Here is a 25,460-nt window from a genome sequence, read left to right on the forward strand (position 1 = left end):
GCCAAAGCCTCCCACAACCAGGGCATTTGTCGTTTGTGACCTGTATTGAAACAAACCCTGCAAGGAGACAGAGTAGAGACAACCCAGCCTTCATTACGTGGGCATCTCTAAGAGCACAGTGCCCACACAGTTTTATTTTGATGACAAATAGAGTCTCTGGCCATGGAGTTCCACTGCCTGGGAGCACTACTAGATCATCCTTGGGAGAATATCTTTCTCTAACACCTCACAGGAGCCACCTCCAGAGGCTGAGAGTTCCTGGCCTCTTTCCAATCCCCTTCTCAGTGCCCACAGCACTGCAAAATATCATCTTGGGGAGCACCTTTGGGAACATACACAGGGTTAGGTCCCACAGCCACAGGAACAGCCCCAGCAGCCTTGGCACCAGTGGCTCCATACCTGATACAACTAATGCTGAGATCAGATTGGTCTCCAGCCCACTCTGGGCAGATCTGTTCTCCTCTCAGCCCTTCATGCCACACACTGGATGTCAAATGAGGCTGTTGTGGTTTAGGAATGGAATTTCCCAATTTTGTGTTTCCACAGAGCCACTCCAAAGCAAGGCTGAGGCTCTTTCACAGGATCACACAAAGTGTGACTATGGGGAGGGCTTAACAGAAAGATGGGGACCACACAGGGTGAGAGACTGCCAGGAGGGCACCAAGAGTTTCAAGTTCTGCTCCTGGTGCCCCACCTCTCCCCCTCAGTGTTGTCACAGGCAGAGGGAGGGACCAGCAGGGACTGGGCCTGAGAGCAGTGACAGAGGCCCAGGCAGGGCAGGTGTGGGCAGAGCTGTTGTGCAGGCACAGAGGAGCTGGAGAGAGGCCACTGAGAGCGGGCCTGGCCATGTGGAGTGCCCTGTGCGTGGGCTTCTTGCCCATTGTAGGTAAGTGAAGGCAAGGGCTGATGGCCCCAGGAGCTGAGCGTGGCCCTGGGCTCTGCAGGGCTCTGGGAGCTGTGCTGAGTGCTGGCAGCCAGAGCTGTGCCCCGGCTGGAGCTGCCCAGCCATGCCTGTGGAGCACAGGGAGAGCAGCCCTGCTCCTCTTGTGCCTCTGAGCTGGGCACCTCCATGCCAGCTGCCTCCTCTGCAGCCTGGGCACACGCAGGGCACCTCCCTGCTGCACTCAGATCTCGGGGCCCAGCGCTTTGCCCTGGCACTGGACACTGCTCCTGGGGCACTGCGGCCCCTCTGGCACAGACCAGCTGGGGCATGGCAGCACAGGGCACAAGTCCCACTGCCTGGGACAGCCCTTTGTCTTTGCTCTGCTCACCCAGAGCAGCTTCAGGGACAGGAGCATGGGTGCCTCACCATCCTGTGTAGGCAAGCACAAAGGATTTGTCCTCCCATAGCGAAAATCCAGCCCGCTTCTTTGGGGAAAATCAGAAAAAGCTTCCTGTCTGACATGGAAAAGGAGGGAAGGAAATGTGGTGCCTCCTTCCTTGGGATCCTGGCTCGCTGCCACCATCTCTGCCCATTTGGGTTAGCTGGATTGAAAGAGGAGGATTTTGTCCTAGCAGTGATCCACTGCCAGTCCAAAGCCCCACCAGCACTGCCCTGTCCTCTACTGAACCTTGGAGTGACTCTGGCTTGCTCTTGCTCTCTGCAGCAGTCACTGGCCAGGTGACCTTGGAGCACAATCCCAGGGAAGTGACGGTGCAAGAAGGAAATGAAGTCAGCTTGGGGTGCAGCCTGAAGGAAGGTGATACGAGCAGCTACTACATGCACTGGTACCCCCAGGGCCCACAGGGCATGGAATGGATTTATGAGGAGCCTGATGATTATGGAAAAGGCTTTTAAGATCGCTTTAAGGAACGTGTGGAGAATTCCAGAGCCACACTGCAGATCCTGGCAGCAGAGCAAGGAGATGCAGCAATGTATTACTGTGGAGCAAGAATCACCCTGCAAAAGTTCTACAGCAGAGTGAAGCAAAACCCACCAGCTGGGGAAGACAGATCTCTCAGCATTTCTTTCTGGCAGCTGCTCCCCAGGGCTCCTGTGAGGCAATGGCAGGTTCAGGAAACGTCCCTCTGGCTGGGTGCCACTAAAAGGCACTGCAGGGAGGGCTGCTGGAAGGACTGGTGCCATTGATGGTGCAGGAGGATCTGTCCTGGGAACTGCAGAGGCTGCAGTTTGGGGAAGTGCAGGTTTGGTGCACGTTTCCTGGGCTCCTGTCCGCCACGAACTCATTTCTCCTCAGTGCCTTGCCTTGGCTCCCAGCCCTTTCTCCTCAGGGACAGTCAGCATGGCTTTGGGAAGTGGGAATTGGGCTCAGCCACATTGACAGCGTTGGACAGTAAAACCAAGGGTCTTGCTGGGTGAGGAGAGAGTGGATGTTGTGCATTCCTCATTCAGTTGGGCTCCCAGCACTGACTTCCCTCGAAACCTTCTGCCCAAATCCTTTTATTATGGCCTAGAGAAGGGCTCAGTGACATGGATTGGGCACATTGCACAGATTTCTCCTCCTGGCCAGTCGGAAATGAAATTGCTGAAGGCTGATCTGGCTGCTGAAGCCTGAGGTGAATAAAGCATTCAGGACCTCAGCCCTGTCCCATATCCTCTGTCACCTGGTCCCCATCCCATTCAGCTCTGGGCCCACCTTTTCCCAGCCTCGTTTGTCCATGCAGCCTCCTGGCATGTTGTCCTGACTCCTTGCTGACTGGGGAGGAACCCTCTTCAGCCCAGCACTGCTGGGAGTGGGGACTGCTGTGTCCCCTGCTGGGCTCCCAAGGGTTGGAAGGACATGGACAGAGGGGAACAATGCAATGAAGGGCCATGAACACAAGGGAGGGAACATAAGGAGAGCCTGGGAGATCTGGGTTGGTTTAGCATGCAGAAGGAAATGTGCTGGGGGATCTGACACTGAGCTGAAATACTCCAGGCTCTCTAAGTTCCATTCTTGAGGACATTCAGAACTGAACAGGACAAGGCTGTGGGCACCTCCTGCCCCTGCCCCCATCAGGCAGCTCAGCCCCACACAGCTGCTCACTCAGTCCCCCTCACTGCCATGGCAGAGAGAAACAAAAGGGAGGAGTGAGAAAATGTATTTTTTGACAGAGAGAGAGTTGAGAAATCATGGTAAAACCAAAACACAAAGACCAAACTACATCAAGAATTAACTCCTGCATTCCCATGGGCACAGAGGAGCAGCAAAGCTGGCTCCTCTTCTGCTCCCCTCTCCTTATGCCGTTTCTGGCTCTCCAGAAAGAACAGCATCAGCTCTGATGCCTTTATGGGAGAGCTTGGGGGCCTCTACCTGTGTCTGCAGCCTTACAGAACAACAACACACCCTAGGTTCTGACAGAAGAACACACAACACAAAAACAGCAAACAACAGAAATACAGAAAACAAACCCATGCAGAATATCTCTCCTCACTCCTCTGTGTACCTGTCACATACCCAACCCAAATTTCCTTTGTATCATTTGCAGGTTTCCATGGTTCCCTTTCAGCTTTGAAGCTTGCAGCCTGAAGAGGACACAGGGTTGTCCTCAACACTGCTGTAGCACGAGTTATTTCTGGAAGTCTGCAGTGACAAAAGCTGTCAAAGGGCTAACTGCAATATTCTCTGTTATAAGACAGAACAGCGCCAGAGATGGGGAGCTCTGACCACAGGGGTGATTTGCCCTGATCACCCACCTCCAGGCAGCTCTTCCCAACTCAGAATATCCCTTAACAAGAGAAATTCAGTAGATGATTGAACCTTCAATGAAACCAGACAATGAACCGTGTCCAGTAATGGAATCAGTCAGAATTCTTGGGAAATTCCAGACCCTGAATGTGGCCTGAGTTTAATAGCATGAACTCTACTGCACTACTGACCACTCATCAGCACCACATGCATGGGAATAGGGTGTAGAGATCCAGCACAGGACAGCACTCAGGGATTCTGTGAGCAGGAGTCACTGGTCAGAACTGACCTGCTTTTCTCTGCAGCAGGATGTGCCATGGACTAGGTGAGGGCACAGCCGTGTGCTATCTTAGCTGAAGTAGAAAAGAATAAATTCCCTTGGAAATTCTATGCTCAGCGTCCTTGTTTACCTGCTGAAGTGAAAAACAAATGACATGGCAAACTGGGGAGTCAATATATGTCCCAAGTACTCGAGCGAGGAGAGAGGAGTCATCACCTCCCTCCGCTGCGGGCAGCCTGTTGCCCACGGCAGCCCCGGATCCCAGGGACCTTCCGTGCTACGAGGGCGAATTTCCGGGCGCGTTGCCCCCGGTGCCTTTGGCAGAAGGCGCTGTCCAAGCGCGCAGCGCTGCTTTCCGTGCGCGGCCCCGGGGCCCGGGGCGGGGCTGTCGGGGCGGGCAGAGGCGCCGGCGCTGCCCCGGCGAGGCGGGGCCGGGCGGGAGCGGCCCGAGCGCGGCTCCGCTCGGCTCCTGTGCGGCTGCCGCGGGGCCGGGGCCGGCAGCGATGTTGGCCGGGCCGGGGCCGGGGCTGCTGGCCTTGGCCTTGGCCTTGTGGCCGGCAGGTGAGAGCCGGGCGGGGAGGGCAGCGAGCCCGGCCCGGGCAACGAGCGACAGCGACAGCGACAGGGAGGGACACGAACAGGGACGGGACAAGGGCAGAGGCTGGGGAAAGGACAGGAGCAGAGGCAGGGCAGGGAACACGGGCAAAGGCTGGGGCAGACCCAGGGACAGCGGCTGTGGGCCGGGGCTGGCGGCTGTGGCTGTGCCCGGCCGGGGGCACCGGGACAGCGCCCTCGGTCCGCGCTCGCGCCCTGCCCGATTCCTGCGCTCTCCCTCCGCAGGGCTCTGGGCACAGCCGAGGCTGCAGGAGGCCGGCGGAGGGCAGCGAGCGCCCGGGGACTCCGTCACCCTCTCCTGCCGCGGATCTGGATTCACCTTCGAGGATCGCTCTATTTGGTGGTACCGTCAGGCACCCGGAGGCAGCCCGGAGTGGGTGTCCTATATCAGCTACTCCAGGGTCACTGCAGTGGACTACGGGGCAGCAGTGAAGGGTCGGGCCGAGGTTTCCCGGGACAATTCCCGATCCGAGGCTTATCTCTCATTGCGGTCCTTACAAGCTCAGGACTCTGCCCGGTATTTCTGTGCCCTCCCACGGGCACAGGAAATGCAGATGAGCTTTAACACAAACCTCCCGGGGCCCGGCAGAGCCTGCCTTAGATGCCGGGAAGGTGAGAGTGGCCAGGGGCCGGGAGCCAGTGGGTCTCAAGGCTGTTTCCAAGAAGTCAGGTGCCATCGCTGTGTACCATAGGTATTCCTGGCCATTACTGCACACTGCAGGGCTTCTGATTTATTGCCAATTTGATTAAGAGCAGAATTCTGAGCAATTAGAATATGCCTTGCTCCCACTTTATCCCTCTTTCCTGCAGGGCTCATTTTCAAAGCTGAAACCCCAACCAGCTTCTGCTCCTTTACGCTAAAGAGGTCCAGGTCTGATAGCCTTTTTAACTTGGAGAGATGCTCCACTTGAAGAGCTGAAAAACAAAGAAAGCTGAGTCCGCAGTACAGGAGAAATAAGGAAATTCTGCTTAACTTCTCTATCAGCAGGCAGGTTTTTAGCCATTTCTAAGAAAAATGGTCTTTCTCTCACAGAATGATACCTTGGGAGACAAAGGTGATCACTCCAAATGTCCCCTTTCCTCCTCTCCAAGAGCTTTATTTCTGAGAACCAAGTATTACAGAACTGAATACGCCTTTGCTCAGTTGGCAAAAGTGGTACTGCTGTGTCCCATTCCTGTTTATTGCCCAACCCGAGGCACTCACTGGCGAGACAGTGGGAGAAACAAAACCAGCCTCTGAGCAAGATTTAAAGTGGTTCAGGGCTGTTCCTAAGAAATCAGGTGCCAACCCAACGCAGCACCAGTGATCCTGGCCTTACATCAAAGAAGGCTTTCCTTCTCCTAAGTCGCACTTGCAACGTTCTATTCTGCAGAGGAAGTTCATGGTTTTTCTGTCATGCAATCAGCCTGGTGACTGCCTGGCTCCAGTCCCACTCAGCCTTCCTTGGTCCTGTTCTTAAGTGGAACATGCAAAGCACCTGCAGAGTCCTGGGTTGCCTTTGCTGCAGGGCAGGGGTCCGGGAAGGCTTTGACAGGAAGAGGCAGCTGGAGAAGTGTCATCACTGGGGAGCCAGGAGGGTGCAGGGCCAGAGTGCAGGCAACAGGTGAGGAGCCCGGGCCAAGCTGAGCAGAGATCCTGGGGCATCCCATGTGGGAGCAGCAGCTTAGCAGAGCAAGGGTCAGGGGGCCAGGGGAAGGAGAAGCTGACAGCCTCCCTGGTCACCTCCAAAGTCCCAGCAGCAGCCTGCAAGACTCCCAGAGAGAAAGGCCAGGGCTGGCCCCTCAGAAACACATCACCTTTAGCCCACCACAGCATGTCCTGCCCAACAAAAGGTCTGTTCCTGCACCACCCAGGGTGAGAGACAGCCAGGAGGGCACCAAGAGCTTCAAGTTCTGCTCCTGGTGCCCCACCTCTCCCCCTCAGTTTTCTCAAAGGCAGAGGGAGGGACCAGCAGGGACTGGGCCTGAGAGCAGTGACAGAGGCCCAGGCAGGGCAGGTGTGGGCAGAGCTGTTGTGCAGGCACAGAGGAGCTGGAGAGAGGCCACTGAGAGCGGGCCTGGCCATGTGGAGTGCCCTGTGCGTGGGCTTCTTGCCCATTGTAGGTAAGTGAAGGCAAGGGCTGGTGGCCCCAGGAGCTGAGCGTGGCCCTGGGCTCTGCAGGGCTCTGGGAGCTGTGCTGAGCGCTGGCAGCCAGAGCTGTGTCCCGGCTGGAGCTGCCCAGCCATGCCTGTGGAGCACGGGGAGAGCAGCCCTGCTCCTCTTGTGCCTCTGAGCTGGGCACCTCCATGCCAGCTGCCTCCTCTGCAGCCTGGGCACACGCAGGGCACCTCCCTGCTGCACTCAGATCTCGGGGCCCAGCGCTTTGCCCTGGCACTGGACACTGCTCCTGGGGCACTGCGGCCCCTCTGGCACAGACCAGCTGGGGCATGGCAGCACAGGGCACAAGTCCCACTGCCTGGGACAGCCCTTTGTCTTTGCTCTGCTCACCCAGAGCAGCTTCAGGGCCAGGAGAGTGGGTGCCTCACCATCCTGTCTTGGCAAGGACAAGGGGACTTGTCCTCCCATTGTGCAAATCCTTCCTGCTTCTTTGGGGAAAATCAGAAAAAGCTTCCTTTCTGGCTGGACCAAGGAGGGAGGGAAATGTGGTGTCTCCTTCCTTGTGAGCCTTGCTAGCTGCCACCACCTCTGCCCGTCAGTGTCAGCTGGTTTCAAAGAGGAGGATTTTGTCCAACCACTGATCCAGTGCCAGTCCTAAGCCCGACCAGCATTGCCCTGACCTCTGCTAAATCTTGGAGTGACTGTGGCTCGTTCTTGCTCTCTGCAGCAGTCAATGGCCAGGTGGCCTTGGAGCAGCACCCCAGGACAGTAACCGTGCAACAGGGACATGAATTCACCTTCCACTGCAGCATAAAGGGAGGTGATATGAGGAATTACTACATGAACTGGTACCATCAGAGCCCATGGGGCTCTCTGGAATGGATTTACATCGAGGGTGATTGTTGTCTTAGATAACACGAGTTCTAACATCATTATAGTGCAAGGATTTCTTATTGCCAGAGCTTCACAACTCCTCAATGTTTCTGGCAGGCAGCTCCTCTAAGCACTGACTATCCAAGGCCAATGCAGCAGTCATCTGACACCACATTCTACCAATGCACACTTTTATACCACTTATTCTTATTGGCTACAGGTGTGGCCTGTTAAGATCAGGCCTGATTCTAATCATTAGTAATTGGTCCAGCTGCTACTCATTGCAGGAAAAGATTACCTTCTATACCACCTTAATTTACCCATACTGTACCCCCCTACAGGTGATAAATATGGTAAAGGTTTCCAAGATCACTTTAAAGGAAGAGTGCAGAGTTTCAAAAACAGCTTCACACTGCAGATCCTGGCAGCAGAGCGTGGTGATGCAGCAACGTATTACTGTGGAGCAAGAAGTACCCTGGAGCAGCTCTGCAGCAGAGTGAACCAAAACCCACCAGCTGGGCAAGACAGATCTCTCAGCAATTCTTTCTGGCAGGTGCTCCCCAGGGCTCCTGTCAGGCAATGGCAGGTGCAGGAAACGTCCCTCTGGCTGGGTGCCACTAAAAGGCACTGCAGGGAGGGCTGCTGGAAGTGCTGGTGCCATTGATGGTGCAGGAGGATCTGTCCTGGGAACTGCAGAGGCTGTAGTTTGGGGAAGTGCAGGTTTGGTGCATGTTGCCTGGGCTCCTGTCCAGCACAGCCTCATTTCTCCTCAGTGCCTTGGCTGCAGAGCCATGGAATGGTGGGGATGTGCTGCTGGAGCTTCCAGAGGGCTGTGGTGGGTGCAGCCAGGCTGTTTAGGAAAGCCACATCTCCAGGGATGACATTGCTCTACAGGGTGGCAACTACAGAGCTCCTGACCAGGGAGATGGAGTTGAGATGTGGTGAGTTGACTTTGGTTGCCGTCCAGGGGTTCAGGAAGCGGCTGTCTTAGTGCCCCTATTCCTCAGTTAGAAAATGATTTCATAGGGGGAATATAATGCAATTTAGGCTGGTAGGTTGGGATAAGGACATGCCAGAGAAATGCCACCATGGGGAAATACATGGACTTAGAGAAATGAATTTATTTTTTTGTGAATCAAATCAGAATAGGATAATGAGAAAAGAAAAAGGACACATCTAAAAACATTCATCTACCCAATCATTGCACAGCAATGGGGAATGCAACCATCTGTTCATAACCCATTTTCTCTGCCACTTCTTCCTTATCATGCCCTTTCTCCTTCTCCAGAGTGTTTACTCCATGCTAGAGGAGACATTTCTCCAGGAGTTTTTCAACTGTGTTTCTTTGCATTGACTGCAGCTCTTCACAACCTCCTCCAGTGTGGGTCTGTAGTTTGCCATGCCATCCTTCAGGAACAGACTGCTTCAGGGTGGATCCCTGCAGGTTCTCCCAGAGAAGCTGCTATGACATGGGCTACTTCTTCCATGACATGACAGTTCCTGTCAGAAACAGGCTCCAACCTGAGCTCTGCATGGAGTCTCAGACCTGCTCAGGACATGTCTCGTTGCTTCTGTGTGGGAAACTCTTTGGGCTGTAGGGCCAATATCTGCTCCACTATCACTTGTCATCACCTGCACCATCCTGGTCTTCAACGTGCACATCAAGGGGAGTCTCTGCTCTGGCACCTGGAGCACCTCCCAGCCCCCTACCTCATGGACACTCAGCACAGATTTGGGAAGTAGGAACCTTGTTTAGCCACGTTTACAGCATCCTACAGTGAGGCAAAGAGCCTTGGTGGGTGAGAAGAAGGTGGATGTTGTGTATTCTGCATTGAGTTGTGCTCACAGCAGTGACTTCTCTGGAACTTTGTGGACAAAATCCATTCTTATGGAATAGAAAACAGCACAGTTACATGTTTCTTTAAGGAATAGATATTGTGTACTCCATCCTCTCCCCCTGATCTCTGGGAAATGAAATTGCTGAAGGCTGATCTGGCTGCTGAAGCCTGAGGTGAATAAAGCATTCAGGACCTCAGCCCTGTCCCATATCCTCTGTCACCTGGTCCCCATCCCATTCAGCACTGGGCCCACCTTTTCCCAGACTCGTTTGTCCATGCAGCCTCCTGGCATGTTGGCCTGAGTCCTTGCTCACTGGGGAGGAACCCTCTTCAGTCCAGCACTGCTGGGAGTGGGGACTGCTGTGTCCCCTGCTGGGCTCCCAAGGCTGGGAAGGACATGGACACAGGGGAACAATGCAATGAAGGGCCATGAACACAAGGGAGGGAACAGCTGACATATAAGGGGAGCCTGGGAGATCTGGGTGCATTTAGTACAGACAAGACATTGCTGACAGGGGAATTTGTCACACGAATCCCTTGCAGTCCTCCAGCACTGGCCTTTGGTTTCTGCAAGAGAGAAAGAAAGAGATTCTGCTCATCATTTCTCAGTTGAATTTCCTCCCATCTACTCTGCCCAGGATTGCTGCCCCCAATAACAAGCCATGAACAGCCACAGACTTGTCAAGCTCCAGGAAGCAGCCAACAGACTGGTGAAATGAGAATGCTTGTTCTTCCCCTTCTTTCTAAAGCCATGTGTTTAGCTAAATTATTAACAAGTAACTTCTCTTGGTAATATTGCTCTAAGCATTGTTTTGTGGTAAGGAACTTACAGGCAACAAAATAGAGAAAAATTCCCTGAGAGAAAGAAAAGGAAAAAATCCTAACCGTCACCAACAGTTAATGTTGAAAACATCCCTGATTATTGCAGGAGGATTAGGAAAATGCTCCACAATTGCAGGCTACCACTAATTATATGACTAAGATAACAATCAAGTTGAAAGCCAGCTTCATTCAACTATAACAACAGCAAATAGAGTCAATTAAAGCACCATCAGCTGAACCAAAAGAAATCCTGAACAATTCTTAAACATGGACTGATCTTTTCTCTGGCATGCAAACAGGCTTTGAGGAGAGTACTGCTTGAAGGTCTAGAAGGCTTAGAAAATATAGGATGAAAATAACTTGAGAATTTACAAGCTTGACAGATGATTCCCAGAAAACCTTTCAAGCATTTAACCCTAACTCTCTTGTTGTGTGTTAAAAGACAAACCAGTAACCAGATCGTTTCTGTGAGGTACTTCCAACAATAATATTCTTTCCAAAGTGTGAGAGCAATATTCGAGTTAGATGAACAGTAACTGTCCACTCTGCCAAAAAAAGCAAGGATGAAAATGTTATTTCTAGTGTAGAGAATCCTCTGGAACAGTGTTAGATGTTCAGAAGTAGAGCAGTGTAGAGGGACAGGAAAACAAATCAGCACTACAAAGACATGAAAGAGGAGACATCACCTGGCATTGCAAACCCCCCCAGATGTTTGTGTAGAACTGTCTAGCACAGTGTGGACTACGTACCACAGTGACTGAAAACAACTGAACCACCACACACAAACTGTCTCCCTCCCTTCTCTTGAAGGAGGAAAACACAGTGACCCTACTTCATCTATTTTCCTTAGACAGCTGTGTGTACATACACACACAAATTTGATTTACCAGAATTACTGAAACAGCAGAGCAACCCACCTAATTTCCCAAGACCAATTTCTTCCCCATTCAACCTGAGATCTTGGCTCTTGCAAACAGGTCATTTTAGACATTTGATCATCACGGCCTGTTGAACAAATTGGCAGGAACCTTCTGTATTTACCAGTTATGACTTTATTCAGAAGCCCTTTGCTCATCCTTTTGGACATCTGACACAAAGTTTGTCTTACTGCTTTGTCAATAGGAACCATTCTTGTGGTTCAAGGAGGTGATCTCTGAACATGAGCAGCTCTCCTAGACCCTTCCTCTGTCCTGGACCATAACCCATGGGATTCCTCCCAGAAGATCCCAGATTCTGCTCTCCTGAAGCCCAGGACTCCAGTCCTGTTTTTGCATTGCTCTCTTCTCCCAGGATGCTGAGCTCAAAGAGTGCATGGTCACTGCAGCCAAAGCCACCCCAACCACCTCACATCCAGCACCAATTCTTCCTCAGTGGCACACAGAGGTCCAACTCAGCAGCCATTTGTGTTAGTAAGTTAGCATCAGTACATGCCAGAAAACTCCTGACTGTGTGTGCCCAGCTGTGCTGTCCTGCCATCAGACACCTGACACACTTCTGGCACCTCATGAGCACCGGAGCCCAGGGATGTCCCACTTGTTCCACAAAAGCCTCACCTGTTTCTTCCCATTCCTCTCATGTTTTCTACCCATATTTCTGTGTTCGGAAGGGCTTAAATTCCCTACCCATTCATATTTTTGTGTTTGTTTTGTGTTCATAATGGTCATTGCCTCCCCTGGCTTAGGAAATAGCACGATGTGTGAGGGGCAGCAGGGATGCCCTGAGAGTTGGGGGCCAGGGGCTGCTGCTTCCTTCCAGAGGGGCTGCTCAACTCAGGAGCCACATGGCAAGGGCGTCTGACTGGAGACACTGTTGCCCTGTGCTTTTTGCCTGTGTTTCTTTCTTTTCCTTTGGCACTGTGAGTAGGGATTGCCAGCTTGATTCCCTGCCCCTTTGTGGCTTCGGAGCCCAGAGCCGGTGTGTGCTCCACCAGGAGCCGGGAGGCAGGAGCACACTGGGCCATGCCCTGTGCTGATCCCAGGATCAGCCGTGGCCAGTGAGCTGTCCAAAGGAGCAATCGCCCTCCCAGCCCTGCAGTTATCTGCCGCTGCTTCAGGGATTTTTGTGACACTATAACTTGACACCCCTTGTCTGCCCAGTCACCCATGGCTCCTGCCACGGCTTCAGAGTTTCTCCTACACTTGGTTAACCACTGTGGGTGTTCTCACCTCTGCCGTTGCAGCCTGTTGCTCCAGCTTGCTAGAGCTGGTTTCGCTATATAAAGGGGCACTGGGATCGGCTGCTCCCGTGGGACTGTAAAGGGAGCCCCTTCTCCATCTCTCCTGCCTGCCCACCCACCAGTACCCACATGCAGAGGCGGCCGAGCTCGCACCACAGTGCCCCCTGATGGCGCGGGGGAATCATTGCACCCACCATGCCCGGCTGGGAGCCAGCGGCGCCCCTTCTGGCTGTGCCCGGAACTGCACCAAAGGGAAAAGCACCTGCGGCCGAGAGAGGCCAGGACTGGGTGTGTGGTTCTGATTGGTGTTAATGCTGTTGTTGTTTGTTTGAGTTGTTATACACACACTTGCTAGTAAAGAACTGTCTTTCCTTTTCCCATATCTTTGCTTGAAAGCCCTGTAATTTCAAAGTTATAATAATTTGGAGAGAAGGGGTCATATGCTCCATTCCAAGAGAGATTCCCACCTCCTTGGCAGACATCTGTCTTTTAAACTAGGACAGCCACTACCACCTGTGTGAGGCAGCACAGGCAGCAGATGGAGAAGCCATACACTCAGTCAGAATACATTTATTTCCATGACCTTGCTAATCTGAGGGAATCCCTGAACAACAGCCAGGCAAGGGCAAGGAGAGACACTGGTATCTAAACTGTGTCCGTGCTAGAGGATCCCTGGATTCAGTTCACCCTGGGCTTTCAAGGGTAATTCCCAGCAGGAAGGTACTTCAGCAATTTATGACCCTGCTCTGTGTCTTTTGCTTTTAATCCATTCCTCCCAACACTCTCTGAGCCAGCCTGCTTCGTTCACACTACCACTGGTACCTACAAGAAGAGGTACCAGTAAGAAATGCTCTGAAATAACACCAGAGGTACTGATTATTTTTCTGCTTTCTATCCACCTTAACTCCCTCAGATTTTCAGAGGTGTCCCGTAATCCCCCAGTTCTCATTTACAACTCAGCCTCTCTGATGTTATTTGAGATCCTTCCTTGAAAGCCATATGGTGTTTCCTCATGTGGTGCGTTGGGTCTTAAACCACTGAAGAAGTCATGTGACTGCCTGTATAATCCAAAATTCTGTGTAGTGGAACAGAGACAGTTTTTGTTATGAAATATACCACTGTGCTATGGGCGGGGTTACCACAATGATATAAACAGCATAGGGACCTGTACAAAAACAAAAAGAGGGAAAGAAGGTGAGAAATTTTGGGAAAGAAAGGAGATGGAAAACTCTAATCATTAAGAAGAGAAGAACAACATTCTTCCTCTATTTCCTTTTCTCCTGGATACATAAACGAGCTCATGAAGGTACTAAAAGGTGGAAGAAAGGGAGATGTTGAAAATTCTATACTCAACCAAGGTATTTGAAATCACTGAACAATTCAATTAACCTTTTTTCCCTTTCCAGTTTTGGAAGTAAATCTACCTCTGGATTCTACCATGGACTTGCACCCATGGATAATTAGGACTAATGGCTTTTCATCACCTCTTTTTACAACACTTTTGAACACCATGAGGAAAGATTGAGTTATTGGAATAAGTCTCAGCAGTGTGTGGACAAAGAAGCTTATATTTGGACCAGGGACGACTCTCACAGTTCTACCAAGTAAGTGACATTTCTTTATTTCTAAAACTTCATTTAAAATTATTATGGGGAGAACAAGGGAATTGAATGGTTTGTGTTCACTGAAAGGATTTTCAGCTGCAATAATCCCTTGAATGCACTCACTATCCAGCCAGGCTTTCAAGCCAAACCCTCAGCTTGGATCTGCTCAGGAAGCTTTCCCAGGAACAACTGGGCTGACTCTGCACAGCACCATTATTCCATGGTCCCCAAACACCAGCAGGGCACTGCTTAGCATGTGATAACTTATTCCCACTTTGGGCAGCACTCTGGCCCAAATTTACTGTCCAGTGTCCAATTCTCCAGTGGACTTTCACTGACTGACTTGGGGCAGGAATGCAGAGCTCAGTGAAGAGCTCCCAGCATGAGGAGTTTTGAGACAGATCTGTAACTCCTGTTTGGAGAAGTTCTGGTTTGACACCGGCACCACACTGCCAGTGTGCCCAGGTAAGGAATTCCACTGCCCTGGGGACAGAGCAGGAAGGAGGTGAAATGGCCTTGGGCTGAAATTCTCCCATGTGCCTCATATCCAAGAGCTCCTGGAATGAAAGACAATTTGCTGCCAAGTCGTGTGGACTCTGAAAAGAGCAATGTGGGGAGTAGGGATTATAAGAAGCATTCGTTATTTCTATCTTTCTTTGGAATTCCTTGATGTACAATAAAGGTGCCTGTCACCCCAAGCTTTTCTAGGGAAATGTGAGTGTTGGTGTGGCAGAGGGGTTTTGGATGTTGGTCTCTGTGATCCCAAAGTATCAGGTGCATCCCTCAGGAATTGTTGCTGTGCTTTCAGATGTCTGCATATCTTTAAAGTGTGGCAAGAACATCCCATGTTATTTTGCATCCCTAAAACCTCCTGCTCTCCTTCCAGAAAGACGTGGGACTGCCTTGGGTGCTGCCAAATATCTCTCCATGTCTTTAGGATCTGTTTAATGGGAATAAATGTGTATTTGGGAACAATCTCAGTGCACTTCCAGTTCCAAAGGGACAAAGGAATGCAAATTAATCATTCTGAAGTAAGACCTCTTCTTTCCATGCTGTTGAGTGATTTTCTTTTTCTAGCTAATGGCAGGAACTTTTCAGAGCTGCACAGAGACTCTGGAAGTACGTTTGATAAAAAAAGCCATTGAACCTAAAGTATCAATGTCCCTTTTGAGTCTGCTGAGATATTTAATAAGTTGAAGCCAAAGTTTCCAGGATGTGAGCAACCTCCTTCTTCGCGGTCTGAGTTCCTTTGGAAGCTACTACTTAAAATATGCATTTCAAGGTGTTTACAGCACAAATATTTTGCTATCCCATCTTTTGCCAGTTCCCCAAATGAAAATGGCATAAGATAGCAACCATTAGTGTCACTGTGCCTATACTCCAGGCATATTCTGTTGAGGGCTCAGTTAAGGACAGAGAAGGTTTTCTTTTTGGTTCACATTGCATCATTCCCGATTAAAGATTCATTTTAAATGCTAAGGCCCATTACTTTCTGGAATATAGGGTTTCTCCTGTGACTTGATAAGATGAAAGCAAAGGTGAAGAACAAATTTTTGTTGAAATAAATTTGAACAAAAACATAAAAGATGAATCCCTTCCAGAAGCAAGCAGTGGTAGGAATTCATGGCTGTACTGTCAGGGAATGTGAACAAGTGGGACTCGGGTGAGCCTTCTGGGGTCAGATAAAAAAAAATTCTCTTCTGCTCTCTGAACTATAACAGAAGTGTGTATACTATTGCTTGTTGAAGATCCTGCCCAGGGAACTATTGCAGACAAGCAGCCTGTTTGTGTTCTGGCTGTTTGGAAAGTCTGGAGAGGAGACCACATGAAAAGCCTTTCAAGGTCTTCTCAGAGAACACAGAATGCACAGGACTGACAGGCTCTGGCCAAGCCTGGTACAAGAGCTGGGAAGGAAGTGTTGGATTTCTGGTGGGTGTCTGGTTGCTGTAGGTGTGGACAAGTGTGTAGTTCTGCCTGTTGGATCAGGAGAGCTGACCCATGAAGTTGTGGCAGAGCACAGTTTGGCTTTCACCTCAGTTTCTCAGCAGTGGCATGAGGCTGATGGGGAAAGGGTATAAAATCAGAGCTCCTTGATCAAACTTCCATCTGTACCCTGGGATGAACAAAATGTTAGAGCTCAGCGATCTCTCGACCCACCTGCAAGGCAGACACCACACAAAATGAAAAGCCTCATGCACCTCTCTTTACCCAAGAGACCCCTCAGGATGCTCCTGTCAAAGCAGACCCGTCAGTCTTTTTGGATGTGTCTGACAGCCTTTCATAAGCTGAGCCCTTTCTGGCAAGAAAGGCTGCTGGAGGATTCTTTTCAGTTCCACATTTTTACTTTAATTCAAATTGCTAATCTGAGTTAAGTCCTGACATTTTTTGAGGTAACTCTTTATTCTCCATATAGGACCTAACCAAGAGGCAAAGGTACTTTGTTTAAGAAAGAAATCATAGTATCACAATTATTTGTTGGAAACGAAATACTTTTGACACCAATAGTTTTCGTGTAAGACAACTGGTTGTGAGTTTAAGAAATCGTTTTTGTTACTTGTATCTCTAATGACAAGCAATAATGACATAAAAGACAGTAAATGAGAATGTTACAAATTAGTCACAAGTGGAGTACATGTGAATTTTGGGTCACTCAGCACTCAGGCAAGCCTGCAGTAAAATCAATCCTGTCCAAACCTTGCTTTTCTTTACAGACATTTCAAAAACTTCTGACCCTGAAGTCATTGTGATGAAATCAAAGAAACTGGAAGGAGGTGGCAGCTCTGGGAACGCAGCTTGTTTGGCAAGGAACTCCCCTACAAAGAACATCAGCTTGGAGATGCCCTCTCAGGAGGTGGTCTATGAACAGGGCACATCCATTTTGACGTCAGAGGGCTTGTACAGTGCAATTAAAGTGGTCAGGGTGACAGAAGACACAGAGGTGACCTGCACAGCCCAGTTCGACAACCGCACGATAACAGCACAGCCAGGTACAGTTTGGTGGCACAGCTGTCACCTGTTTCTGGAGACAGTGGCCTGTGGGGGGCTTGGTGTTCTCCTTCTGGACAGCACTGCCCTGGGCAGCCAGCAGAAATAAGAATGACATTTGGTGTTTCAGCAGGGAGAGCTGAAAGATGTTTCAAAGCATCTAAAATAAATGGTTTTTCAACTGTTTAATTACTTTGAGATAGTTTTTTTTGGGAAGGAGAGGGAGGAAACCATCTATTTCATTCAAATGTGAATTTCCTTATGACTGAATATTTTAGCCTATAGCAGGAAACCTCCAGCAGCAAAAGCTGGAACAGCCCTTCCAGTACCAACACAAAGTTAAAGGGAGTGTTGTGAGGGTTTTTTGCTGAAATAAAGAGTCACACTTGGTGGTTTTCCTCTTTTAGTCTTGAAGGCCATTGAAATAGTAAAACCAAAACATTGCAGGACTTCTTCTGTCTCCTGCAACTGCATAGAGAAGTTGTCTCTTCAAATTCATGTCGCAATTCATCCTGACCAGCTGAGGCCCACTCTAAACTTTCCTGTGATTATCTAGGAGAAATGTCTTCTAAACTTTTCTTAAATCCTGTATAAATGGTGGATACAGTTTAAAATGCCTTTTCACTATTGTGCTACAGTTGAGGAGGCTGAAGAACCAGTAACAGGGTTTGGGGAACCAAACAGAACCAGAACGGAGTCAGGGGCCAGTGACCGGGTTTGCAACAACACAGAGCCCTCAGCACAAGGTGAGTTACCCAAACAGGGTGTGAAGTTACATTGCTCTCTGGGGATAAAGACATGGAAATGTATTTTCTCCAGGGCAGAGGACTCAGAACACAACACATTCAGCACACACAAGCTGCTGCTCCAAGGTTGCTCCCCTGTTGTTGCCATGTTCTCTCTCGGCTGTTCCTTTGCTGCCTTTGCTTTCCCTGAAACTGTCACCTGTGGATTTCCCACTTTCTGCCAAGATCACGACATCAAAACCTAGACCATGATCTCTCCCCTCTTTTCTGGTCACTGAGCAGATGCTGGAGGGCAGAGAGTGAACATGCTGTCCATGGCTGTGTTGGGTTTGAGAGTCCTGCTGGCAAAGAGCATCGCCTTCAATGCCCTCATGAGCATCAAGTTGTTTCTTTTCTGAGGTAAGGGAGCTCACAGCTCTCAAATACTGGTTCCTAGGCTCAATGTCATTAAATGTACTTTAAACATCCTGTTGCTCTTCCAGACATGGAGAATGAACCCAAAGAAGAGCAGGAAAGAACGTGAACCAGCAGCCCAAGGGGGTGGAACAAGCAGGGCCAGAGCTGCTGACACAGACCACCCAGGACACAAGGCAGCACCTTCCCCTGAAGACATGCAACACTGTTCACTCCTGCCTGGCCAGCTGATTTACACTGAAGAGTTTTAAGGGCTTTTGCTGTTTCCTCTCCTCTGAACACTGAGGAGAGTGGATTTATCCTCATCCTCCTGCTAAGTAGATCCCCCCACTCTCCTGGCATTTACACACCAGTGTCCAACCAGCTTCAATAGCTTTGAAAACTCCAGTGCTCACTGCAGATAGATGGCCTTTGAAAAGCACCTTTCCCAGGCATGTTGTGTTACTGCCTGTGGAACTGGAGTAGCACTGCTGAGGCAATTCCAGCCCAGGAGCTGCCATTTCTAGCTTTGGGATTTAGATAGTTTCAATACCCAAAAGTGTGTACTGGAGAAAAGAGGAGCTCTGTAGAATCTGGAGTGATTTAATTAATCAGACATTGTTCATTTCTTGATTAAGCCTGTATTTCTTCTGCCAAATGTATTACATGTGAATTTTAGGATCTTTCAGTAGTGACAAAAATAAAGTTGTGCTAGGCCAAAATGCTGTGGGTTTTCTGTGCTTTTTCTTCTGAAGCTGGGATGGGATTTCTGAAATCCAACTGCCCTACAAGCCTACTGGGATCAGGAATAAAGCTTTAAACATGTAGATTTTCTATTGGCTGAATTTGTCTTTTGCAGACTTTGTACAGGGAAGGGTCTCTCTGGCACATTCAGGAGCTTCAGTGAGGAGAGTCCTGGCAGAAGGCACAAGGGAGGAAAATGCTCCTGTCAGCAGAGAAGAAACCCTGCTGTTGTTTTGCACTCAGGGGTAGGAGTGATAGAAAATAATTTGGGGAGGTTTAATGGAGTGATAGTTTCCATAGCAACTTGGTTCTTCCCTAACAGAGCCCAGCCCACACCTTCCCCAGCTCATGCCCCTCTCACAAGCTACAGGCAGGATGCTGTGGTCACCATTTCTGACTCAGTCCCACCAGGCAGCATCAACCCTCCCCTGCTTTTGAAAACACAAGGTAACCACATCCTCAAGGGGAAATAAGGCTTTGCTCCCCCTGCCTGAGTTCCTGCAGCCTTCAAGAGAGCCTCTGCACAGGACACAGCAGGGGCTGCTGCACTGAGCTTGCTCAGCTCAGACCCTCAGGCCCTGCAGGCACCAGGGAAGAGCCTCAGCCCTTGCAGAAGCTCTGTGAAATTTGCAAGGCAAATGCAAATCCAGTGAAATATCACCTCATCCACAATCAGGGGGAGCCGTTCACCAATATTTCTATCCTGATTTTCCAATGACACCCACAACATTTTTCTCAAGCACTCCACACCTTTTCCCAATCTCTTTGGCAGATTTGTATTTGGAGAATATTTCCTCAGGCAAAACCAGTGGAATCAGATGCACAGGAGGGAAAGGTCATTTAAATTCCCTTTGTTGAAAGAAGCATATTTGCATGTGGAAATATGCTGACATCTAAAAAAACAATATTGACCCGATTCCAGAATAGTTGAGGATAATTAAAAGGAGGACTCTTTGGTACAATACATTTTTATAGCGCTACTTCTCCTAAAGATTAATTTGCTTCCATGTTTGATTGTGCTCACAGCCTTTGCAAATCTCCAGGGGTTCAGCCACTAATCCTGGAGGCATTCAAAAGCACCTGGACATGGTCCTTGGCAAACAGCTCCAGACAGTCCTGCTAGAGCAGGGGACACCCAGCCACCTCCAGAGGTCCTGTCCAGCCTCAATCCTTCTGCATATCTGTGACACCTTTCTCATACTGGGGACAATGAGAACAAGTTCAAAATTTCTTTATATACCTTTAGTCAGGGGTTTTGTTCACCTCTGCCCAGGGGGAAAGGAACTGAAGGTTATTTTCAAAGGACTGTTGCAGCACTCCAGGCCTGATGAGCTTCAAATCCCAGCAGACTGGGAGCAGCACAGAAGATACACAAAAGATAATGACCATTAATGAACATCAGCTCCAAACATCAGCCCTGGCATGGTCAGAGACACCTGGTCTGGGAAAAGATCAATGAGAGAACCAAGAATGAGAACCAAAATAACATTGAAGGGATCAATAAAAAAACAAATACTACAAACTGTGGAACTTGGGAGCAATGATCATGGAAAAAATGAATTTCCGTGGGTTTTGACTGTAGATGTACAAGAAAACTCCAGTGAAAACCTTGTGGGATGGAAGGATTTTCTCAGCACAACCCATGCAATGTGTGGATGAAATTATTTCTGTTACACATCTTGGCCAGAATAAAGTAATGCCTTGATTCTCTAACACAAAAAAATGCAGTAGGAGACTTCCTTTATCCTTGAGTTTCAGTGCAAGACCACCCACAATGTGAAGTTCAAGAAAACTTTTACAGTAATCTGAGGAAAATTTACTCCTCTAGCCCATTTATTTTTCCTCCCCCTTGGTGAGTCTCACACACAGAGTGTGGTATCTGACATCTGCCCTGGTGAGCAACTCAAAATGGTGAGAGCTCTCTCCAGTGGCAGAGAACATTAAAAGCATCCTGAAATATTAGAGCTCTCTCCAAGAGGTTACATGGGAAAGAAGAATGAAGAACCCTATGAGAATGGGCAACACTATACACCTCTTTGTACCACTGAACCCTTCAGTCTTCTTATACCACATTAAAAGTACAAGGTAATAATTCTATTCCTGCATCTGCTAGGCATAATCTGACCTATCTGTTTTGTGCCCCAAAGTCCTGCAAACCTCCTGACAAAATTAGATCAAACATAAAGAGAAACTCTTTAGGAGTAGGGTTAATTACCTGACTGCAAGGGCATGTTCTCTTTCTCTCTTTCCCTTATATTTCAGTCAGCAGACGTAGTCTGAACTGAAGCATTGGGAACCTGATCTTCCCCTGAAAATCTCTTGAGGACTCGGGAGTGCAGAGCTCCTGGCAATGTCTGTCTTTCCAAAGAACAACTTTGAAAATAAAAATCAAGTCTAGAATTCCTGTAGGGACGGCCTTAGTTGATTCCTGGCTATGCCAAAGCCTCCCACAATCTGAGCACTTTGTCGTTTGTGACCTGTATTGAAACAAACCCTGCAAGGAGACAGAGTAGAGACACCCCAGCCTTCATTACGTGGGCACCTCTAACAGCACTGTGCCCACACAGTTTTATTTTGATGACAAATAGAGTCTCTGGCCATGGGGTTCCACCTGCCTGGGAGCACTACCAGATCATCCTTGGGAGAATATCTTTCTCTAACACTTGACAGGAGCCACCTCCAGAGGCTGAGAGTTTCTGGCCTCTTCCCAATCCCCTTCTCAGTGCCCACAGCCCTGCACAATATCATCATGGGGAGCACCTTTGGGAACATACACAGGGTTAGGTCCCACAGCCACAGGAACAGCCCCAGCAGCCTTGGCACCAGTGGCTCCATACCTGATACAACTAATGCTGAGATCAGATTGGTCTCCAGCCCACTCGGGGCAGATCTGTTCTCATCTCAGCCCTTCATGCCACACACTGGATGTCAAATGATGATGTTGGGGTTTGGGGATGGAATTTCCCAATTTAGTGCTCCCACAGAGCCACGCCAAAGCAAGGCTGAGGCTCTTTCACAGGATCTCACAAAGTGTGACTATGGAGAGGGCTTAACAGAAAGATGGGGACCACCCAGGGTGAGAGACAGCCAGGAGGGCACCAAGAGCTTCAAGTTCTGCTCCTGGTGCCCCACCTCTCCCCGTCAGTGTTGTCACAGGCAGAGGGAGGGACCAGCAGGGACTGGGCCTGAGAGCAGTGACAGAGGCCCAGGCAGGGCAGGTGTGGGCAGTGCTGTTGTGCAGGCACAGAGGAGCTGGAGAGAGGCCACTGAGAGCGGGCCTGGCCATGTGGAGTGCCCTGTGCGTGGGCTTCTTGCCCATTGTAGGTAAGTGAAGGCAAGGGCTGATGGCCCCAGGAGCTGAGCGTGGCCCTGGGCTCTGCAGGGCTCTGGGAGCTGTGCTGAGCGCTGGCAGCCAGAGCTGTGCCCCGGCTGGAGCTGCCCAGCCATGCCTGTGGAGCACGGGGAGAGCAGCCCTGCTCCTCTTGTGCCTCTGAGCTGGGCACCTCCATGCCAGCTGCCTCCTCTGCAGCCTGGGCACACGCAGGGCACCTCCCTGCTGCACTCAGATCTCGGGGCCCAGCGCTTTGCCCTGGCACTGGACACTGCTCCTGGGGCACTGCGGCCCCTCTGGCACAGACCAGCTGGGGCATGGCAGCACAGGGCACAAGTCCCACTGCCTGGGACAGCCCTTTGTCTTTGCTCTGCTCACCCAGAGCAGCTTCAGGGACAGGAGCATGGGTGCCTCACCATCCTGTGTAGGCAAGCACAAAGGATTTGTCCTCCCATAGCAAAAATCCAGCCCGCTTCTTTGGGGAAAATGAGAAAAAGCTTCCTGTCTGACATGGAAAAGGAGGGAAGGAAATGTGGTGCCTCCTTCATTGGGATTCCGGCTCGCTGCCACCATCTCTGCCCATTTGGGTTAGCTGGATTGAAAGAGGAGGATTTTGTCCTTGCAGTGATCCACTGCCAGTCCAAAGCCCCACCAGCACTGCCCTGTCCTCTACTGAACCTTGGAGTGACTCTGGCTTGCTCTTGCTCTCTGCAGCAGTCACTGGCCAGGTGACCTTGGAGCACAATCCCAGGGAAGTGACGGTGCAAGAAGGAAATGAAGTCAGCTTGGGGTGCAGCCTGAAGGAAGGTGATACGAGCAGCTACTACATGCACTGGTACCCCCAGGGCCCACAGGGCATGGAAAGGATTTATGAGGAACTTGATGATTATGGAAAAGGCTTTTAAGATCGCTTTAAGGAACGTGTGGAGAATTCCAGAGTCACACTGCAGATCCTGGCAGCAGAGCCAGGTGATGCCGCAACGTATTACTGTGGAGCAAGAATCACCCTGGAAAAGTTCTGCAGCAGAGTGAACCAAAACCCACCAGCTGGGGAAGACAGATCTCCCAGCATTTCTTTCTGGCAGGTGCTCCCCAGAGCTCTTGTCAGGCAGTGGCAGTTTCAGGAAACGTCCCTCTGGCTGGGTGCCACTAAAAGGCACTGCAGGGAGGGCTGCTGGAAGGACTGGTGCCATTGATGGTGCAGGAGGATCTGTCCTGGGAACTGCAGAGGCTGCAGTTTGGGGAAGTGCAGGTTTGGTGCACGTTGCCTGGGATCCTGTCCAGCACGGCCTCATTTCTCCACAGTGCCTTGCCTTGGCTCCCGGCCCTTTCTCCTCAGGGACAGTCAGCATGGCTTTGGGAAGTGGGAATTGGGCTCAGCCACACTGACAGCCTTGGACATTGAGACCAAGGATATTGCTGGGTGAGGAGAGAGTGGATGTTGTGCATTCTTCATTCAGTTTGGCTCCCAGCACTGACTTCCCTCGAAACCTTCTGCCCAAATCCTTTTATTATGGCCTAGAGAAGGGCTCAGTGACATGGATTGGGCACATTGCACAGATTTCTCCTCCTGGCCAGTCGGAAATGAAATTGCTGAAGGCTGATCTGGCTACTGAAGCCTGAGGTGAATAAAGCATTCAGGACCTCAGCCCTGTCCCATATCCTCTGTCACCTGGTCCCCATCCCATTCAGCTCTGGGCCCACCTTTTCCCAGCCTCGTTTGTCCATGCAGCCTCCTGGCATGTTGGCCTGAGTCCTTGCTGACTGGGGAGGAACCCTCTTCAGCCCAGTACTGCTGAGACTGGGGACTGCTGTGTCCCCTACTGGGCTCCCAAGGCTGGGAAGGACATGGACAGAGGGGAACAAATGCAATGAAGGGCTATGAACACAAGGGAGGGAACATAAGGAGAGCCTGGGAGATCTGGGTTGGTTTAGCATGCAGAAGGAAATGTTCTGGGGGATCTGACACTGAGCTGAAATACTCGAAGCTCTCTAAGTTCCATTCATGAGGACATTCAGAACTGAACAGGACAAGGCTGTGGGCACCTCCTGCCCCTGCCCCCATCAGGCAGCTCAGCCCCACACAGCTGCTCACTCAGTCCCCGTCACTGCCATGGCAGAGAGAAACAAAAGGGAGGAGTGAGAAAATGTATTTTTTGACAGAGAGAGAGTTGAGAAATCATGGCCAAACCAAAACACAAAAACCAAACAACATCAAGAATTAACTCCTGCATTCCCATGGGCACAGAGGAGCAGCAAAGCTGGCTCCTCTTCTGCTCCCCTCTCCTTATGCCTGTTCTGGCTCTCCAGAAAGAACAGCATCAGCTCTGATGCCTTTATGGGAGAGCTTGGGGGCCTCTACCTGTGTCTGCAGCCTTACAGAACAACAACACACCCTAGGTTCTGACAGAAGAACACACAACACAAAAACAGCAAATAACAGAAATACAGAAAACAAACCCATGCAGAATAGCTCTCCTCACTCCTCTGTGTACCTGTCACATACCCAACCCAAATTTCCTTTGTATCATTTGCAGGTTTCTCTGGTTCCCTTTCAGCTTTGAAGCTTGCAGCCTGAAGAGGACACAGGGTTGTCCTCAACACTGCTGTAGCACAAGTTATTTCTGGAAGTCCTCAGTGACAAAAGCTGTGACAGGGCTAACTGCAGCATTCTCCTGCTTACAAGAAAGAACAGTGCCTGAGACGGGGAGCTCTGACCACAGGGCTGCTTTGCCCTGATCACCCTCCTCCAGGCAGTTCTTCCCAGCTCAGAAGACTCCATAACAAGAGAAAATTAGGAGACGATTGAACCTTCAGTGAAACCGGACAATGAACCATGTCCAGTAAGGGAATCAGTCAGAATTCAGCAGAAATTCCAGCACTTCTATGGGGCCTGAGTTTCAAAGAATGAACTTTCCTTCTACTGACCACTAGTCTGCATCACCTACATGGGAACAGGTGTAGGGATCCAGCACAGGACAGCACTCAGGGATTCTGTGAGCAAGAGTTGCTTATCAGATCTGACCTGCTTTTCTCTGCAGCAGGATGTGCCATGGACTAGGTGAGGGCACAGCCCCGAACTTAGGTAAAGCATAAAAGAATAAACTTCCTTCGTGATTCAGTGCAAGGCATCCTTGTGTCCCTGCTCAGGTGAAAAACTGACATGGCAAAGTGGGGAGACAGATGTGTCCCCAGTACTCGAGCGTGGCCTCAGCAGTGCTGAGGAGAGAGGAGTCATCACCTCCCTCAGCTGCGGGCAGCCTGTTGCCCACGGCAGCCCCGGATCCCAGGGACCTTCCGTGCTACGAGGGCGAATTTCCGGGCGC

At 50.3% G+C, this 25,460-nt stretch overlaps 1 protein-coding gene across 2 annotated transcripts; it reads left to right on the forward strand.

Moving 5' to 3' along the window:
• Positions 1-4,366: 4,366 nt before the first annotated feature.
• LOC132339029 (Ig heavy chain Mem5-like) lies at positions 4,367-18,781 on the forward strand. Of its 2 annotated transcripts, XM_059869073.1 has the most exons (7): positions 4,367-4,470; positions 4,750-5,074; positions 13,880-13,935; positions 16,647-16,922; positions 17,559-17,666; positions 17,949-18,065; positions 18,149-18,781. In XM_059869073.1, exons 1-6 carry the CDS (start codon positions 4,413-4,415, stop codon positions 18,062-18,064), a joined length of 939 nt encoding a protein of 312 aa, XP_059725056.1. In that variant the 5' UTR covers positions 4,367-4,412; the 3' UTR covers position 18,065; positions 18,149-18,781. The 2 variants fall into 2 exon arrangements, 1 of the variants encoding a protein (XP_059725056.1); XR_009489590.1 differs by lacking the exons at positions 4,367-4,470; positions 4,750-5,074; positions 17,559-17,666; positions 17,949-18,065; positions 18,149-18,781 and adding an exon at positions 13,334-13,637 and having other exon boundaries at positions 13,738-13,935; positions 16,647-16,696.
• Positions 18,782-25,460: the final 6,679 nt, after the last annotated feature.

The sequence above is a fragment of the Haemorhous mexicanus genome, chromosome 28 (assembly GCF_027477595.1).
Source record: "Haemorhous mexicanus isolate bHaeMex1 chromosome 28, bHaeMex1.pri, whole genome shotgun sequence".
NCBI lineage: Eukaryota > Metazoa > Chordata > Aves > Passeriformes > Fringillidae > Haemorhous > Haemorhous mexicanus.